Raw genomic sequence first — 19,653 nt, forward strand, 5'->3', positions numbered from 1 at the left:
GCCTTCTTTTAGATCTTAACGACGATGACCCAGATGACTAAGAACTGCTGCCATCACCTATTTTTCAACCTCATTTTCACCTCAAATACACCTTTTGTGACGGTTTTCCAGTCAGATGTTGCACCTTCTGTGCGTTCAGAAAACCACTGTGGTTTATTGCTCCACATACTCTCAAAGACACACACATGTACACACACACACACACACATACACAACCTGTTAGAGTGAACTAGTTAGACTTTCAAAAATCGAACTAAGTTAATATATAAGTGATTTACCGAAATAAAAGTCAAAATACTTTTGACACACGTTTGATTTCGAGTGGTGTCTTGAAAATCCAACACTAGACGTAACGCTTTTCAAAAAGGTTTTTACAGTATTTTGGCCGATTGTGTCATTAAGAGAAATATAATATTCATAAGAGTCTCCTAAATACACTGGAGGTAAAAATATACATTTTATCTTACACAAAATAAATTATTTTTCATAGTATTAGATGAGTGACTCGTGTTCTGATGCGAATTTCTGGGCAGTTTGTTCAATTTGAAGTTAAACTTAGATAATAAAATAATAAAGTTCAAACACAACATTAACTCGTTTCATGAACAAACAGGCCTTGCCTTCCCACTGCCTTAAAAAAACCCCTCTAAAAGTGATTCTTAAAACTTAGTATGTCTTCACTTGAACCGGCTTAAAGCTGTTTTATATAGTTCACCAGGAAGAATCTTGAATCGATGTCAAGGTCACTTAAACTGTCTTCTCGAAAACAAGTGAATCCTGGACTGTTAGATCAATATCTCGGGTGAATGTAGGAAACAAAAGGGAGGGTCAGTTGCCTTTTGGCTCAGCTCCATTTGTCACGATAATTTCCCTGTTTGTTTTTTAGTCACTTCCTGTTCTCGCGTATCTTGATCTGATTTACAGCTGACTTCTATAAGATTCCTACCTATTGCTCAGAGATGGTCATGTGATCCACATGTTTCTTGCATTCTATATCATCTCAGCTGCTGATTGTTGAGCTAAATCCAGCGAAGAGCTCACCTGTCATTTGTTTGCCCTTCTGAAGGTCAGGATGGTTTTGAATTCATCCGTTTTATCATGTTTTGACCTCTGCCCGTTACATGGACGTGTGTCATGTTTTTAACCAAACTTTAATGCCGACAAAAAGCAAACAGAAAGTGATGTTATAGAAGTATTTATTCACATGAAGCATGGTTTAGAATGAACAATTTTCTATATGTATTTAGCAAACCTCATCTGTAGACTGTCAGATGATGGAGGGGTAGGTGATCTTGGTTTGAGCAAGCATCAGTGATTTTCCACAGGTTAGAAATATCAGTATATTAAATATATTTCTCTTATATTTCGACACATTCCTAAGAACAGCAGTATGACAGAGAGAAGTGCGGGGTCGGGGGGGGGGGGGGGGTCATTTTCTTGTCAACTTGTCTTCTATCGAGGGACGGCACAGACTCTAAGATTTTCGGGGGTGCGGATGAATCCTAACTTGTACTTCAGAGTTGGCCTCTCTCCGTCGGGCACGGAGAAAGAGAACCTTTGCATGAGGGAGATGAAGAAGAGAAACAACTCCATCCTGGCCAGCTGCTCCCCGAGACACACACGCTTGCCTGAGGTGAGCGACAAACAGTTATCCAAATACAAATTTCTCTCGTGGAAATGGTGACCCCAGGAGGGTCACAGGATAATGGCTCGAATCCCAACAGACACTGTGTCACCACAAGCCAGTCATTGTATTTATGTAACGTGTTACGCAACTGTGTTTACCTTCCTGCAGTCTGTTCAGTGGAGATTAAATTCCTCTTTATCACAGATCTCAGTGAAAGGGGACGGCTTAAGTAGCTGCACTCACGGAGGGTGTATGTGGGGCAAAAGTCAAAAACAACACCGGCGGAGTCATTTGAGTCCAACAATTCTGTATCATAAAGACCAGACTCTGTGCTTACCGGTTGCTATAGAAATAGCTCCCACTGAGTAATAAGATCTGCAGCCTGTAAGAGGACAGCAACATCTCCTTTGATTCTTAAACGGAAGAACGACTTACTCTACCAAAGAAACTTCTCTCACAGTCGTCTTTTAAAAGTGACGCATGATTTTTTTAAAATAAACCACTGATGTCATGTGATATGACTTAAGCTCTAGTGTAGCTTTATGTCTCACAGAGCGAATCAATGAGACACTCAGGGTGCAATTTAATTGATGTTTAAAAACTAGAACGCCATAAAGTTGCGATGAACATTTGAAAACTGAGAGCTCACCGGCTGAAAACGGGACAAAGGCGTCTCTCTTCCTGAACTTTCCGTCCTTGTCCAGGAAATGTTCCGGGTTGAAGGAGTGAGGAGTTTCCCACACAGACTTGTCATTCAGAACCGAGTCCAGCGTGGCCATGATAGGAGTTCCCTGCAGACGCTTCGTCAGGAAAAGCTTCGCTCACAATGAGATGTTTCTAACTAACCTTTGGTATCGTGTATTCGCCCAGTTTGGTCTCCTTGGACGTCATACGCAAGGCGTTGAGTGGTATGATGTTGGCCAGACGCTGGGTCTCATGGACGACTGCGTTGGTGTAAGGCATGTTGTCTCTGTCTGCCACCGACGGGTGTCGGGACGAGCCGATCACAGCGTCTATCTCAGCATGGACCCTCTCTACACAGCAGGTCAACATTGATATGTCAAGTTTATACTTCTTTTCTTTACCTCTGGTGTCGATTGTACCTGCTTGGTTGTAAGCAGAATGAATCATTTGTATTGACCTGTGTAGGATGTCACACAAGTAGAATAAATGAATGCATGTCATCTTATTTCAACCCTTGAACAAGTTCTATCAAAGTTACACCCACAACCACGTTTAGGTCAAACAAACAAAACATACGAGTACAATAGAGGACCAAGATCAGTTAAAGAGACAGTTTTGATTGTTTAGGCGCTTTGTGACCCTGGTCTAGAAAAGCGCTATATAAATAAATATTACTTATTTACTTACTTACTTAAATAACGACACAAGTTACCTTCTAATCTTCTTTAAAATCAACAGTGGGCCTTCAAATTCGTACAATTTGAAATATACGGATAGTTTTGATTATATCTGGTTAACAAACTGACATTAAGGTTTTATTTTAAGTCTGTTCTTTAAATAATTGATAACACATTTATTTTAAATTGCACTCAAAATACAAGACTTTTTTTAAGGCCTGGAAAATACTGTCAATACAAGATTGAGCGTAATATATTTGTTAGATTTTCTTTTACAGATTCTAATGATTTTTTAAAGTTAAATTATTATAGATGATCATTTTTATGTAAAAATTTTGCTGGAATTAAAATATAGTGTGAACATTAAGTCAGCCGTGATTCTGTGATACAGTAAAATGATTAATTGAGGTTTAATGAGATTTAAATTCTACTTCCTGTTTGCAACCTCCATCATCTAAAGATTGCTCTGATTCCAATCTTACGTATTGGTGCTTTATAGTATGCACACACACACCTTGTACATCTGGATAATTGGTCATGTACGCCAGAGCCCATCTCAGGGTTGTGGATGTTGTGTCAGATCCAGCAGCAAACAAGTCCAGAGCGACAAGAGACAAATTATCAAGATCAAAGCCGGCCTCTTTGTCTTCGTTCTGTGGACAGAAATGTTCATGCTGAGTTGATCCTGGTAAACTAGGTTCTATTAAAACCCACCTCTCTCATTTCCATCAGGAAACAGTCGATATAATCTCTTGGATAGTTTGGATCCAGGGTTTCTCTGTGCTCTTGTATTATCTTATCCAGGAAATGCTGGATGGACCGAACCAGAACAAGAAACCTCTTGTGAGGACCGGGGAACCACCTCATCAGCCGGGGGGCCGTGTTGTAAACCTGGAGAACAAAACCAGGTCACATGTTCTGTGTTTGTGCACAGAACAACATGTAATATCAAGTCAACTCACTTGAATCCACACAGACTCCTGAACAACCTGTGACTCACTAAACATTCTCATGATGTTTTTGTATTTCTCTTCGTCGTAATTGAACCGCTCGCCGAACACCAGGCAGCAGATGATGTTAGAGACGGCGTTGGTTACGAGACGTTGTGGATTGAAGGGTTTGCCTGCGAAACGTGAAAGTATATGAAAGGATGTATTCTAGATGAACCAGAGTTTGTAACACTTCCAGGGCACCTTGATACTGAGCGAAGGCTTCCGTGAGGTAGTCGGCTTCCTCCTGGATGGATGGCTCCAGGGTCTTTTTTCCAAGACCGAAATTTTTCAGCGTGAGAGAGGCAAACCTCCTCTGCTTCTTCCACAGATGTCCGTTGGTCATGAGCAGCCCTTGAGTGACGCACATCCTTTACAATCAATAGACAAATCTGACAAAGCCAAACTCATCTCACCTTTATTATGAAGCACCTCATCAAAAAGTGGTACGATTGGTCGATCCACATAGTCCTCTCCATTTACAACCATCGCCTCTCGGAACGCCTTGTAGCCGTTAAGGATTACAATCCGATAACCAAATAGACGGAGGCTGAAAATGTTTCCGTACTTCTCTGCAAGCTAGGAAGGAAAAAAAAAGCAAACAAACATCCTCATAAATTAATTGGTATTTACAGACTCTCATCAACCATTGGGTAGGGAATTATTATTATTCACCAATAGGAACATAGAGCCATGTGGTTTATTTCAACCTAACATTTCTCCATGTTAATCCAGTTTGATGCTCACATTCCCATGGACGGGTAACAGAGCTTGTCTGTTGGCAGGCTCACACAGGTCATGAGCGTGACCCAGAATCCACTAATTAAATCTGTTTTGACCGAGCGGACAGACTTGCGAGCCAAATTGGGCATGAATTCAGAATGATTTACATACATTCACACAACAAGTATTGTCCTTACCTCGGCCAGCTGGAGGTGGATCCTCTGGGGATCCACTCGGTGCATGTCGCCGATGACAGGAAGAGACCACGGTCCTGGAGGAAAGTTTTTAGGAATCCGAAATCTCACCACATCAAACAACAGCAGAAAAACACAGAGAAACAACAGAAAAGCGCTGCAGCTAAAGCAGTCCATCCTGAGCTGTGCTAGAACAGACTCCATGCTAGAGTTTGGCAAAAAGCTCTCTAGTCTGAGTTTCTTTGAAAAATCTGTTACATAACTAGATCAACAATCAGACGCTTGCTGCATACAGACAAACATAAAGACCCAACCCTCCCTTCTATTGGCACCCAGATTTAAGATTATTAATCTGCTTGACTTCTGAACACAATCAGGGTGGAGCTATAGGACAAAAGTCGGGAATGTTGAAGCACAAAGATCCTTTTTTTTTCTTTTTTGCAAAACAATGACATCATCGGTAGCAGACCATGCAGCTGCCTCCTCATGTGAGGACAAGCCCATACAAACTCATGTCTTCTTTTGTCGAAAGACATGGAAGAAGGACATTAAGCATCAAAAGGCAGCAAGTTGATAGTCTGTGAGTCCTCACTCCTAATCCCTTAATCCACATTGACAAGTGTGTCAGTATAGCTGAGTTAGAGACGTCACCTACAATATGGGATGGGACAAGAAATAAATGGCTAATATCGAATGAAAATGACAGTGAACCTAATGCTAATTCGATAAGTAAGTAAGTAAGTAAGTCATTTTTATTTGTAAAGAGACTTTCGCAGACCAGGGTCACAAATATAATAATAATAACACATATTTTCTATTAGCTACACTTTATTGTGAATGGATGAATATTTTTTACCTACTTCATTGAGTACAAGTATTGAGAATCATAATCCATATAAAACATGAGCGGTAATCCATAATAATCTATTTCAGACTGTTGCTTTGATTACTAAAACCTCCAGAAAGATAAGCTAAACGAGAGGAAAGGCTGTTATAGAGAAGTACTGTGGACTGAGAAAGATAACTATCAAACAATGTTAAAGGAAGGGAGTGTGTTATTGTGGCAGATTGTTTTCACCTGCCGGTTCGTTCACGTGAAAGCTTTGCTCCGCTGCAGCCTTTGTACTTGATCTACTTGTTTATTTGTGTTGGTAGATGCTAAAGATGGCAACGTAAAAAGCCTTGGGGATAAACAAGACAAAGAGAACAAAGTATCCTGAGTGAATTGCTTCATTTGGCAGCTTAGTGATGCCTAAAATAAAGAACAAATCATAAATCTACTTCTCTATGCTCGACTGACTTGCTGTTATAATATCAGATCTGTTCAACCTTTATTACCTCTGTAGCTGTAAAAAGAAAACAAAAAAAACGTTGGAACACATGTCATTACATGATTCAGGCTATAAACATTAATCTTGACTAATTAAGTTGTAACTTGATCCCAGTACAAACTCTGTTGGCACGCAAGCCCCGAAAACACAAAGGCTAAAGTTGAACGTCACCAGCTGCTGGAACTTTCCAGTCGCTCACTTAAAAAGATGCACTCAGTTCATCTATGTTTAGCACTACACAGCTCTGTGTCGATAGATAGAAGAGTATCTCTAGAGTGTCAGCCAAGATATTTAGCTTCTAAACTAGTGACATATTTCTTACGGTAAATAAGCATCAAACAGATCGTGGGAGGTCTTGAGCTCAGAAATCTATGAACGTTGAGAGGATTCATTTCTTCTGTTATAAGTCAAATACACAAGTTCCTTTAATACAACCTGAGCTTGTTTCTGAAAAACCTTGTTTTCAGCTATTGCCAATGATAGATGTGTGTTTTAAAAAATGTATTACACAATCTTGGCAGAAGCTATAAACCTGTAATGAATAACCAAGATAAGAGTTGGTGTGACACCATAATTTAAAGTAAAAAAAGTAGAGACGAAGACCAAAAACTTCTTCAGAACCTGATCTCCAGCGAACCATGTGGGCCTATAGTTTTCTCCAGGAACTCGACCTGACGAGGCTTCTTCTGTTTGCCTTCCTCTTCTTGCTTGCAGCAGATTACGTCAAAAACAGGAACCCTCCAAATTTTCCACCTGGACCGTGGGGGCTCCCTTTTCTAGGAAACATTTTGAGTATGGACCACAAACTTCCACATACGTATTTGACCAAGGTGAGTGTTCCACAAAAGTCTGTAAAATAATGTTTCAGAAAAAGAGTGATTCTTGTGTTCTTTTTCTGATTTCTTCTCCTCAGCTTTCCGAAACCTATGGGAACATTTACAACATTCGCCTCGGTATAACTAAAATGGTGGTTGTTTGCGGGTACAAGGCGGTGAAGGAAGCCATTGTGACCAACGCCGAGAACTTTATGGACCGTCCATACAGTGCAACCTCTGACAGGTTTAACTCCGGAACAACAAGTAAGACTCTAAAAGTCTATGAAGTGAGGCCTTTTTAAATGTCACATGGGTTTTGTTTGTGGTCACTGAGAAAAAAAATATCAGCTGCACAACAGGGTTATTGGAATTGTGTTATTTGTTCTGGATCTGGAAAACTTTTGAAGGTCACTTAATGTGGTGCAGAATGAGCTGCATTACCTATGTTGAGCTGCGTTCAGTGGGCATGTGTGTCTATACCAGTCTTTTTTAACCTGGTTTGAGCAAAGACAGCAAATCATGAGGCACACCCACAGCAGAAAAAAGTGAAAGATGAAATCCTGCCTATATTCACAGCATAAAGGCATTCTTATCAAAGTGTCTTGCATAGGAATTAAATAAAATACCTTTTTAATAAATAAATTAAATAAAAAACATTTTCTCTCAGTGCGAAACCTTGGCCAGTTTGGATGAATAGATGGCTGATATCCTGAGGAAAATGGAAGCCATCTCTAAGCAGCTTTGTTTGCTAAAATGGAGAACTTTTTGGAAGTAAAGGACGTGCTACTTCTTGGTGGTGCACGGCATGTATTACTAGACGCAGCACAATGCTTGACTAGCCTTGGTCTTGTGTTGATCTAGACCTCTTGATCTAGTCTTACGATTGACCCACTAAGTCCAGGTTCCTGATATCGGTATTTGAATGTGACACTGCTTTTACTTGACCTCCAACTTCTCTCCAGTGGGTAAGTTGTGATCAGTTATCCTGACTTAGGGACCCTGACATTTGTAAGGGTGATTTCAATCTTGCGTTGGCATTTTTGTACTAGACTTGGGATCAGCCCTACAGACCTATGTCGTTTGATTACACGTTCACAATCAACATTCCACTCAGACTGATTGACACTGGTTCGAGGCAAGCTTGGATCAGAATTAGAGATACGACACCGGTAATTTGAAACACCTGTTTATCTGCAAATCATACTTTAAATTGTAATTCAAACAATTGGGAAAGGGGGGCTAAAAGACGGAAGAGACGACCTCCCGGCCTGGAAATTTGCCTTAAATATAGCGATGTTCTACAGCTCGGGACCTTTTCTGCCCGGGGCTATTGACCTTTATAGTCGCCGGGAGAAAGTGCGTCAGGTCGATCGTAATTGAAAGCTTTTATTTTGTTTGTTTGGAGCGGTGAATAAACGACCCGTTACACACTCTGGATTGTTCATCTTTCTCCACGACGCGAAGTATAAGACCCTGGACGGAAGTGACGTCGTGTTGGAGCGACGGAAGCGACTCTGTGTTTTGATCATTTTATTAATGATGAAGGTATTTGCTTGGTTTAGTTTCCATTCGTGCCCAACTGATGTTGCCTTGAAATGTGTACAGCAGTCATCTGGTGCATGCATTATATGTTAAATTCACCACAGTTTCTCAAAGCACTGATTGGAGGAAGATGCCATCCATTATTCAGACGTTCCCCTCCGACTGCTGATCTCATGCAGATCTTTATTTTCCTTCTTTTCTTCCATTTTTAACTGGTTTCAGATTCAATTTGTGTTATTGAAATTTCAGGTCAGTGAATTGATCTGTCAGAATTGGTGAATGGTTGAAGGTCTTTTCTCATTTAAAATACATATCTGATCTTCCATGCTATACATATGACAGATTTTTCCCAACTGTTTTCTTATTTACCTGAGGAATAAATACCTTATGACCTAGTCTATTGTTCTTTATCCCTCTTTGCCATGCAAAACTCATGTTTGTTCTTTCTATTTTAACTACAGACATAGCTGCTCCTTAATGTTGCTGCTGACTGATACGGATATAAATAGATGGATTGATGGATGGATGGATGGATGGATGGATGGATGGATGGATAAAACTTTATTGATCCCTCTGTATATGTATTGCAGATGGAATCTTCTCGAGCAGTGGGGAAAAATGGAAGACACATCGTCGTTTCGCATTATCAACCTTACGCTCTTTTGGATTTGGCAAGAATGTCACAGAGCAAAGCATTTGTGAAGAGCTCCTACACCTGCAGGAGGAAGTGGCCAAAGAAATAGGTAAACTAAAACCTTAATTATGATAGGTTATGATGTTCATAGCATCAAACTGTTCTTCCCATCCAGCTGCAACATTTTATCCAGCATCACTCTTTAACAACGCTGCATCTAATATCATCTGCCAACTGGTGATGGGGAAGCGCTACGACTACAGTGACCACACCTTCAGGACCATTCTGACACGTTTGTCAAATATTATAAAAGATGAAGGCACCATCTGGGGTCAAGTAGGTCTTTCCTCCAAGCATGTTTCCACAGACTTGTGGTACTAAATCATAATCTTGTACCTTCTTGTCTTAGCTGTATGAATCATTTCCTTGGCTGATGAAGCACTTGCCGGGACCTCACAACCAAATGTTCAAGGACTACAACACACTACAAGACTTCATTGGTGAAGAGATTAAGAGCCACAAGCTGGACTTGGACCATAATAATCCTCGAGACTATATAGACAGTTTCCTCATTGAAATGGAGAATGTATGTGTAACCAGTTTAACTTTGGAATTGAATGTTCTCTTTTCTATTGCTCTAATCATTTCTATCTACTGAACAGCACAAAGAATCTGATTTGGGATTCAACGAGGCAAACCTGGTTATATGTTCCCTGGATCTGTTTGCGGCTGGCACAGAAACCACCTCAACTACTCTGCAGTGGGCTTTGATTTATCTCATCAGACATCCAGAGATCCAAGGTTGGTGACAAACTTGTGTAACTGGTGTAACTTATTCCATATGGAGCCTTTGTTTACAAACTAACTTTTTACAGAGAAAGTCCAGGCTGAGATTGACAAGATGATTGGTCAAAACCGTCTGCCCTCCATGACGGACAGACTCAATATGCCTTACACGGATGCTGTCATCCATGAGATCCAGAGGATTGGAAACATTGTTCCTCTCAATCTTCTGAGAGCAGCTAGAAAAGACACCATGCTTGGAGGCTACTTCATACCAAAGGTCTGTGCTCATAAGAAAACTGTATCCAAAGAAACCCTAGGCCGCTTGAATTAGAGTGGATTTGATTCTAGGGAACAACTCTGCTGCCTTTGCTGACTTCTGTGCTGTTTGACAAGAACGAGTGGGAAACTCCAGACTCCTTTAACCCAGGACACTTTCTTGACTCCCAAGGGAAGTTTGTGAAGCGAGACGCTTTCCTGCCGTTCTCTGCAGGTAAATCCCATAATGCTTCCTGTTTATACCGGAGAAGTTGCTAATCTTTATCACGTATTTAGGGAAGCGAGTGTGTCTTGGAGAGGGGCTGGCCAAGATGGAGCTCTTCCTGTTCTTGGTGGGTTTGTTACAGAAGTTCTCCTTCTCTGCTCCTGATGGAGTACAGCTGAGCGGAGACAGCACCATAGGAACCACAAACGTACCAAAACCCTTTAAGATTCAGGCCAAAGTCCGCTGAGTGACTCAACAATTTTGTGAAGTAACTCCTTGAACTATACATTTCTTTTTGATCACGTTGGCTTTATTTGTTGCCCACAATGCTTTAAGAAAACAACAATGTCCAGAGGGGAATGTTAAGAACTTCAGCTTCAGCTCTGTATAAACAAAAATCCCTTCTAAATATTCATGAGAAACATGTGAAAGGTTTATAAAAGCTAAATTCATTATTGGACATGGTTAAATATCAGTGGCTTGGGTCACATTAGGAAACACTTAGCAGTTATGTAACAAATGCAAATTACACTGTTTACACTTTGAATTCCTTCTTCCTGGTGATTGATGGGTTCTGGAGTTAAGCTTGTGCGAACACGTCCATTAAAACTCCACTTTCTTAGCCAAAAAACAAAGCAAATGGACTAATAAAAATAAACATTTGGTTTATGGCTTACGATGTAGTGGGAGTATGCGTTTTAGAACATTACTTCTCCAGTGGGACCAATTCAAAGCCAGAGAAAATGTGATACTTGAGATGAAGCATTTTTTCTATTCTTCTCTCACTGTTGATCTTGGACATGTTGGAGAAAACGACTTCAGCAGAGAGATGTGGAAGTGACCTGAACAACCTTTGACGTGTGTTTGACCTCATTGTGCTTCGATCCTCCAAAAACAAGGCAGATGATGTTGCTCTCTTCATCTGTTGGAAAGGTTTGTTGATAAATATAAACACATACACTTAATTTGTAAATGTGATCACCTGAGATACAACAACCACAATATGCATACCAGGCTGTAAAACAACAATCTTTTTTATTTAAGCAACAAAAGGCATCATCAATATTTACCAGAGATTCAAAGAAGCATTTTCAATCTTTGGTTTTGCTGTCTGAGTTTGCACTACAGGAATTCAACTTCAAGTTAACTTGTAAATATGTTTTCCCACTTCAGGCACTAATAAAATTTGAATATATTGTTTTCAATTCATCTCTGTCCCACTGTTCTCCACTTGCTAAGCTAGCAACAATACCACGAGTTGAGAATTTCTTTCACTTTACATTCAAGCTGACGAAGACGACATGAAAACCTTAATTTCATTGGTTGGTTAATTTAAGATCAACATAATCTATTGAACTACCAAAAAGTTTTGACAAACTTACCTGCTTGATACCCTGGCTCCTGGAAGAGAGATGTCATGTGACAAAAGTATGTCTGAAATTATACTTTGATGCTAGTCAAAGAGATCCCTCTGTGAGAGCAATCGACACTAACCTTTGTCCAGACCTTTCAACACATCATTGGGAGATTTAGCATGAGGAAAAACTGTGTGAATCCTTTATTAACAATGAGCCTGAACATGACATTGAAGACAAAACAGTTTAAGAATAATTGGATGTCAATCATGTGTGTACAGCAGAGGTTTCAGGAAAAAGATTGTACAGCAATCATCACCAATAAACAGTCATTCATTTTCTCTCTACTCGCATTGCCTGCGTCCCCTGCTTGCCCGGAAATTTAATTTCTCATATAAATACTATTTAGTGTTAAAATTGTTTTAGGTCTTGGTGTCTGCATTCAGAACCGGTTTCCTTCCCAGTTCTTATACTTCTATGTGAGGAATGCCAAGGCCAGGGTTAGGATTAGAATTTCTATCGCGGAGTGACACAGAGGAGACTGGGTTTCGGCCGGCGAATTAACCCAAGAGTGTACTCCAGACTTGGCTGCTCGCCCTTTGGCATGGAGAAAGAGAACCTCTGCATGAGGGAGGCGAAGAAGAGAAACAACTCCATCCTGGCCAGCTGCTCCCCTGGACACACACGTTTCCCTGAGACACAGAAGTACACAATCAAACAGCTGCAGGAAGTGTTCATGCTTCTACTAAGTTTCCTGGAAATTGTTTCTAGAAAATGGGCAGTGGCTTGAATCAAAACAATTTTTTTTCATTACAATTACTTACGCTTTCTTGCCCATGCTCATTCATAATCATGTCTGGCGGGAACGCCAGCCGATCCAGAGTCCCTCAAATACACTTTAAAGTATGGAGTGCGAGTTTGAGTTCCAGTAAAAGCCTGGACTCAAAATATGACAGATCTTACAAGTTGCAAAATTACTCTTTGAGATGTTTTAAAAGGAACCATAACCCAACAACCAGTTTTGATTTCAGAAAGAAGAAAGTTAAGCTCACACTAATAGCATTAGAGTTACAAGAGTGGACTGGGCTCAGATTAAACCCTTTAAATCTATCTTTTGTGTGTCACCTGCTGAAAATGGTACAAAGGCCTCTCTCTTCTTGAAGTTTCCTTCCTGGTCCAGGAAATGTTCTGGATTGAAGGAGTTCGGAGATTCCCACACCGACTCATCGTGAAGGACGGAGTTCAGCGTAGGGATGATAAGAGTTCCCTGAGTGAACAAAACTGGCTGTTATATATTGCTAGATATTAACATTTGCAAAGAAGAGACATTTCTGCTAGAACTGATCTTTAACCTTAGGTATGGTGTACTTGTCCAGCTTTGTGTCCTTGGCCGTCAAGTGCAACACATTCAGCGGCAGAAGATTGCCCAGCCTCAGACCCTCGTGGATGACTGCGTGGGTGTAAGGCATGTTGTCTCGGTCGGCAACAGACGGTTGTCTGGACGAGCCAATCACAGCGTCTATCTCAGCGTGGACCCTCTCTATACAACACAACAACAGCTTCAGTATCTAAAACACAGCAGAAGCCGGAGATGTACACCAGTAAATCTGACGCCCTCTTACCATGCTTAGCTAATGGTTAATCCTCTGAGGTTGTTCCTCACAGTTGAAGAAGTTCAATATAGTTCCCCAGTTGAGAATTTACCTCATCATTATATATGGATGTGTACTCACAGATCTCTTTTCTGTTGAGACTGCAGCCACAAAGGGTGGACAGCTTGGCAAAAGAGAATTGTAGCTATTTCTTGAACCGGGACTACCTCTGGGTAAAACAGGGCTTTTCACACTCCATCCTCTAACCAGGCTTCCTGAATGGTAACAAGGTGGAGAGCCATCGGGAGGTCCTATTGTACCATTCGACCTCAAAAGGTGACTATAGATAGCCTGCAAGCTGCAGGCTTAAGATGCCATAGCCAAAGGATTCCGTAACAAGGACTATCTAGTGGAAACCCATAAACACAGAAGTGCATCTTCTGCTGAGACCCCTCCCAGTAGGTCTATATAGTCAGCTACCCAGCATGTTAAGTGTGGGATTGAGCAACTTTGTAAGCCCTGGTTATGGCCAACCTTTCAAAATGAGGGAAAAGTTGCTTGAAACTGCCAGCCTGGCTGCCCTTAAAATCCTTTGGCATACTCACAGTCCCTAGCTGGAGACTAGTGCCACACTTGGGAAAGGAACCATTGTCAACGTGGAATATATCTTTCAGTGCTGGCATCATGCCCAATCTTCGGTGGGAGCCACATTCTCTCACATTCCACAGTGATGGTCTAAGTGGCTGGCGTGTGTATTGAACTTTCTCAGCTGTGATAAACGACCCCTGAGGGTTAACCATTAGCTAAGCCTGGACAGAGATTGTCTCCTGCTTTGCAAGACTTAATAAACACTGTTCATCAAGCAGTTTATCATAGATGTAATGTGTGATGATCACAAACCTTGCATATGTGGATGATGCGTCATGTATAACAGAATCCATCTTATAGCGGTGGTCGTCGTTACAGACCCAGCAAGAGTCAAGTCCATCGCATTAAAGGACAAATTCTCAAGATTAAAGCCTGCATCAGTATCTTTGTTCTGTTGACAAACATGTAAAGCAAGTAAAAACAGCCCGAGAAGAAGAGAAATATCAAAGAAAGATGAAGATTTGTGAAGTAAGTAGACACAAAACAACACTCACCCCCTTCATTTCAATCAAGAAACTGTCAATGTAATCTCTTGCAGAGGAAGGGTCCAGAGTTTCTATGTGTTCCTCAATTCTTTGGTTCATAAATTCAATCATTGAGCTCATCAGAGTCAAGAACCTCTGGTGAGGACCAGGGAACCACTTTAACAGCCAAGGCACCGTGTTGTAGATCTGAATAAACGATACAAAACATTAACACGGACAACTGCAGCTACAAATGCTCTGTATAATAAGTAACAGTTAATTCTCCTTAGGCTAGACGTACACAATGTGGGGGCCCGCTGTCTGTCTTTATATGGCCCCCTATAATAATTTGTTATGCTCATGTCTGTTATTATTCACCAGTAAAGCATTTTCAAGTCTTAATATTCCTCTTTATTTTATTTTCCATCTTTGGCATGTATTTATTTGAATTGATGATGTTAAACAGATAGATAGAACTTAATTGATGAGTCACATTACTTTTTATTACACACGATTGGCTAATAAATGTAGCTTCGCCCAGATGCTGTGCTCTCTACCTCTCCAGCTTCCTCACTGTGTTATCGATATTGTCAATAAGAAAAGTCTATATCATTAGAAAACATTAGGGGCCATCCTCTATAATATTGTGCACCTTCTAAAACTAACTGGAGCTGAGAGCAGATCCCTGACGGATGGTTTCAGTTAAGATATATTTAATATATTTATTGAAATATTTTTGTTTTTTACACCATAAAAAGAAGTTAAACTTACTGGTATCCATCCAGACTCCTGGACAGTTTGTAGTTCATTGAAAATGTCAAGAATGTTTCGGTATTTCACGTCGTCATACTCAAATCTGTCACCGAACAACAGGCGGAATATAATGTTAGCCATGGCTCTGTGTATGTGTTTGTGGACATCAACTGGCTTGTCTGTCAACACAAAGAACAGCAAAGGTAAACTCAAGAATGTGTGGCTTGTTACAGTATTTCAGTGGTACCCTGATGCTGGGCGAAGACCTCGGTCAGATAGTTGGCTTCCAACTGGATTATTGGCTCCAGTTTGGTTTTTCCAAGACCCAAATCCCTGAGATTATGAAGAGCAAATCTCCTCTGCTTCTTCCACAGATATGAATCCGTCATGAGCAGACCTGCGAATGACACACTGTGAGACTGACTCCTTAAAGAGACACATTACTAACCACACATTACCTTGATGGCGAAGAGCTTCATCAAGAAGTGGTAGGTTTGGTCGAGCCGCATAGTCTTCTGCATTTTTAACCAGAGCTTCTTTGAACACCTTGTAGCCGTTCAAGACAACAACCGGCACACCAAACAGACGAAGACTGTAGATGTTTCCATACTTCTCGGCAAGCTAAATGTCGCAAGATTGAACAAAAAAACAAATGTTACAAATTACATACATTAAAAATAGTTTGACTACTTTAAATTTGTTCTAGTTATAGCTGAAAATAGACTGCTACCAGCTGAACAGTATTTATTAAACAGGTAAATATTTGAATGTTGATTGGTAATATTCTGATTTATTTTTTTGATGTACACACAAAAAAAAGGTTCTACGGTTTGAAGTCTGAAATAAACCGACATTAAGGAAAAGATGAGATTTTAAAATAAAGAAAATATATTGACCAAGAGCCATTTTAACTAAGTCACTTTGATTTTACAGAACCGTGTTAAACGCATGAGACAATAATCTAACATTTTTGGCAGTCACAGTAAAAAATATTCCAGAAAAACAACAACTGCAAACATTAACACATCAACAGTCATGACATATATACAGTAGACTATAAATATTATTTTGTTTTGAGTAAATGTGGTTTCTTTTGACTCTCCTGAGCTTTGAATACAATATTATTTTAGTTCATGTTGTGATGGGATGCATTTTTTTAGTTTAAAGTTTACATTTTCATAATATAAATACAAATATTCAAGGTGGACTTACGGCTGCCAACTGCAGGTGAATGTTGTGTGGCTCGACGCGGTGCATGTCCCCGATGAAAGGAAGAGGCCATGGTCCTGGAGGGAAGTTTTTAGGGTTCCAACACTTGACAATGTCCAACAACAGGAGAAAAACACACAGAAATAGGAGAAGACTGCTGTAGTCCAATCCCAGCTCCATCAGGAGTGACCCCATGTTTGGTAAGAAATGCGCAGTGACAACACTGCCAGTGTATATAAGTGAGTGGCTCAAATCCCACCTCACTGTGGCAAAAGAACTATTTAAAATGTTTAATGATTTAGCAGCAGCAAAGTCAGGTGGGGGTAAAGTGCAGAAGGGTTGAACTAGGACATCGGTCTACTTTTAACGAGCATTCCCAATTTCACAACAGCTGTATTGTTCAAACAGACGCTTTTGGTTGAGTCAGGTGTGGATGATTTCCAACACGCACATACTTAACAATGTATATTTTCTTTCATTTCAATACATTTTACCTGTACAACGAAATCACTCTTAAAACCCAAAGAGTGATGGAATATTGTTTGGATTTTGGAATTGTTTTGTGAAACCGTACTAAAAAAGGGCTTGCTTAAAGGGCAAATAATGTGTTTAAATATGTGTCTCTTAAATGGGATTGTTAGATTAAAATTATTATATACATATACGCCATACTTAAATGAATGCTAAAAGATAATGAAATATAAAGTAAGAGACTAATTAAATATACTCTGCTTGATGCTAAGAGCAGGACACACACACACTCAATCAACATACAGGCATACTGATTACTGAGTTGAGACAAGCTAAGTGTACGAGTCAAGTCAACGGTAGAATAAACATTTCCGTCTGCCTGGCAACAACACCTGAAGTTTTGTAAAAAAGGACAAACGGAGCCGGCGAGACCCAAGGGGAAGGGGAAGCGGAAGACCAGAACCAACGCCCATAATGAAATTAAATGAGACAACAAGCAATCTCTCCCAGCGGGACACCTGGGAATCAGACACTTCAAAGGAAAATACAACCGGAAGACCCGACCCCCTGGTCGGGGAAATGGATGTAAATACCGCAAGCTTTCCACAGCTGGACGCTCTTCTGTTCTGGACTGTCAATTTGTTGAGTCGTAGGAAGAATGAGGCAGGGTCTATCGGGAAGAAGCTTGTATTTACTTTGCTTGGAAGAGCTAATTAAACGACCCAAACACACTCTGGATTGTTCCTTTCCTCCACAACTCGAAGTAAAAGACCCAGGACGGGAGTGACCGGTGTCTGTGCGCAGACGCCGTGTTTGACTTTAATTGGATGTTAATGTAGTAACTAGCATTAACCAGCCAAACGTTTAGTTGACTCTCCTGACTCTTATCTCGCTTTACCAGCAAACAGGAAGTGGTTGGGAACAGTTGGCAAAATAAACTAGTTGTTATTATTAGATAATTATTATTTAATTTATAGAGCGCGAGAGAGATTAATCGCTGCTATTGTGACAACAAAGATTCCTCACTGTAGTACGAACAAAGGATTAAATCTCTTATCTTTCTTTTTTTTTTGGTGACAACAATTCTTCCGCCTCCGTTGAGCCTTTGAGAGGCTGCTTCGAACATGAGCTCTTGCAATAATTGCCGAAAACAGTCGTTAACGACAACTCGTCCTGATATTAAGTTCATATCACTAAAGATATGTCTCAAGCATCACAGATTTCTTTTAACATCAGAGAGTCGATGGAGGAGTTTGACTCACACACGCGACAGTTACCAATGTCCCACGAGTCTATTTCCTCCTCCGCTTTTCATCGAAACAGACTCTGTGGAATATTGAATGATCTCTCAGGTACCGGGCGATTTCCATAAGAGATCAAGAAGGAGACCTTGGGTCCGGGTCAGGATGAGACGCGCAGTCGTGATCGTTCGGAGGAACTCCGGCGCCATTGGACAACACGTCAGCGCTGCCGTCTGTCCGGACCTCAACGAGTGGTGGTCAGATCGTTTCATTTCCTCTTTTTAACTCGGCTTTTACAACAGAGTTAAACGTGAGTGACAGCTACTGTTCTATTCAAAGGATCCCGCTCTGCATTGACTCGGCGGTGACGTCCTCAGGGCTGAACGTGGGTCTTCTTAACGCTCGTTCCATTACAAACCTTTTCTCTGAATGATCTATTCACAAGAGAAAAGGTGGATTTACTGTGTCTGTCTGAGACTTGGCAGAGAGAGGAAGAGTTTATTCATCTAAAGGAACTCTGTCCTGTAGGTAGCGCTGTCCTGGGGAAGCCTTGCCTCTCTGGTGGTGGGGTGGTTTGGCTGTTGTGTATAGAGAGAGTTTTTCTTGCAAATTGATTCAGACACAGGAATTCACTTCTTTTGAGTCTCAAATGATCTTGGTCTCAGATGATCCTGGTTGGTTTTACAAGTCCTTTCTTTTGTGTTTCAGTCTACCGTCCGCCTGGTACTGCGGCTGTGTTTTTGAAAGACTTTAGTGACTTCTTATCTTCCATTATTCAAATGGAATCTGTTCTTATTCTTGGAGACTTTAATCTTTATGTTGATGATTTCACATCTTGCTCTGCTAAAGAACTTTTAACTTTAACAGAAGCCTTTAATTTTGAGCAACATGTTTCTGAACCCACTCATCAAAAAGGCCGCATTTTAGACTTAGTTTTTACTCTTGGACTGGACATTTCTAATGTATCTGTACATATGAAGTCCATCTGAGTGATGATTCTCTTGTCTTGTTTAACCTTGACTTCATCCCTGAACCTAAGCCCTTAAAGGTTTGGTCTCAGAGGTGTGTTATCTCAGCTGATACTGCAGACATTTTTTCTGCTATGTTTGACCCTCTTTTATTCAATGACTGCCTTTACGTGGACAGTTTGATTCACTGTTTCATTGATCATTGTATTGAAATACTAGATCAAGTGGCACCTGTTAAATCAAACTTGAAAATTCAGAAAAAACGGTGCCCTTGGACAAATGAAGATCTCCTGAGTCTGAAGAGACTTTGTCAAAAGACCGAGCATCTCTGGAAGTCCACTAAACGTGAGGGATCTGATGTCTTCATACAATGAGTGGAAATGGTGGAAACTGCCAGATCTGATTAAATCAGGAAGCTGGTAGCAGCAAATAAAAAAAAAACCACGTGTTTGACACACTTAAATAGATA

The 19,653-nt window shown here is 40.6% G+C and overlaps 3 protein-coding genes across 6 annotated transcripts; 1 reads left to right on the forward strand and 2 right to left on the reverse strand.

Annotated features, from left to right (window-relative positions):
* Window positions 1-1,179: 1,179 nt before the first annotated feature.
* LOC148086453 (cytochrome P450 2J5-like) lies at window positions 1,180-5,215 on the reverse strand. Of its 2 annotated transcripts, XM_087784587.1 has the most exons (9): window positions 4,898-5,214; window positions 4,394-4,556; window positions 4,182-4,331; window positions 3,951-4,111; window positions 3,703-3,879; window positions 3,503-3,641; window positions 2,474-2,661; window positions 2,277-2,418; window positions 1,180-1,628 (listed from the first exon to the last, which is right to left on the reverse strand). In XM_087784587.1, exons 1-9 carry the CDS (start codon window positions 5,096-5,098, stop codon window positions 1,453-1,455), a joined length of 1,497 nt encoding a protein of 498 aa, XP_087640713.1. In that variant the 5' UTR covers window positions 5,099-5,214; the 3' UTR covers window positions 1,180-1,452. The 2 variants fall into 2 exon arrangements, with proteins under 2 accessions (XP_087640713.1, XP_087640712.1); XM_087784586.1 differs by having other exon boundaries at window positions 1,485-2,418; window positions 4,898-5,215.
* Window positions 5,216-6,827: 1,612 nt separating this feature from the next.
* LOC148086454 (cytochrome P450 2J6-like) lies at window positions 6,828-11,855 on the forward strand. The gene is made up of 9 exons (XM_087784593.1): window positions 6,828-7,055; window positions 7,139-7,304; window positions 9,173-9,325; window positions 9,392-9,552; window positions 9,626-9,802; window positions 9,879-10,017; window positions 10,092-10,279; window positions 10,351-10,492; window positions 10,555-11,855. Exons 1-9 carry the CDS (start codon window positions 6,864-6,866, stop codon window positions 10,728-10,730), a joined length of 1,494 nt encoding a protein of 497 aa, XP_087640719.1. The 5' UTR covers window positions 6,828-6,863; the 3' UTR covers window positions 10,731-11,855.
* A 163-nt stretch (window positions 11,856-12,018) lies between these two features.
* Window positions 12,019-16,777, reverse strand: LOC148086455 (cytochrome P450 2J2-like). Of its 3 annotated transcripts, XR_015710535.1 has the most exons (10): window positions 16,508-16,777; window positions 15,754-15,916; window positions 15,543-15,692; window positions 15,314-15,474; window positions 14,573-14,749; window positions 14,331-14,469; window positions 13,191-13,378; window positions 12,964-13,105; window positions 12,663-12,774; window positions 12,417-12,530 (listed from the first exon to the last, which is right to left on the reverse strand). XR_015710535.1 is itself a non-coding variant. In XM_087784604.1 (9 exons), exons 1-9 carry the CDS (start codon window positions 16,697-16,699, stop codon window positions 12,355-12,357), a joined length of 1,488 nt encoding a protein of 495 aa, XP_087640730.1. In that variant the 5' UTR covers window positions 16,700-16,769; the 3' UTR covers window positions 12,019-12,354. The 3 variants fall into 3 exon arrangements, 2 of the variants coding, with proteins under 2 accessions (XP_087640730.1, XP_087640731.1); XM_087784604.1 differs by lacking the exon at window positions 12,663-12,774 and having other exon boundaries at window positions 12,019-12,530; window positions 16,508-16,769; XM_087784605.1 differs by having other exon boundaries at window positions 12,440-12,774.
* Window positions 16,778-19,653: the final 2,876 nt, after the last annotated feature.

This window comes from Callionymus lyra, chromosome 2, assembly GCF_982586985.1.
Source record: "Callionymus lyra chromosome 2, fCalLyr1.hap1.1, whole genome shotgun sequence".
Lineage (NCBI taxonomy): Eukaryota > Metazoa > Chordata > Actinopteri > Syngnathiformes > Callionymidae > Callionymus > Callionymus lyra.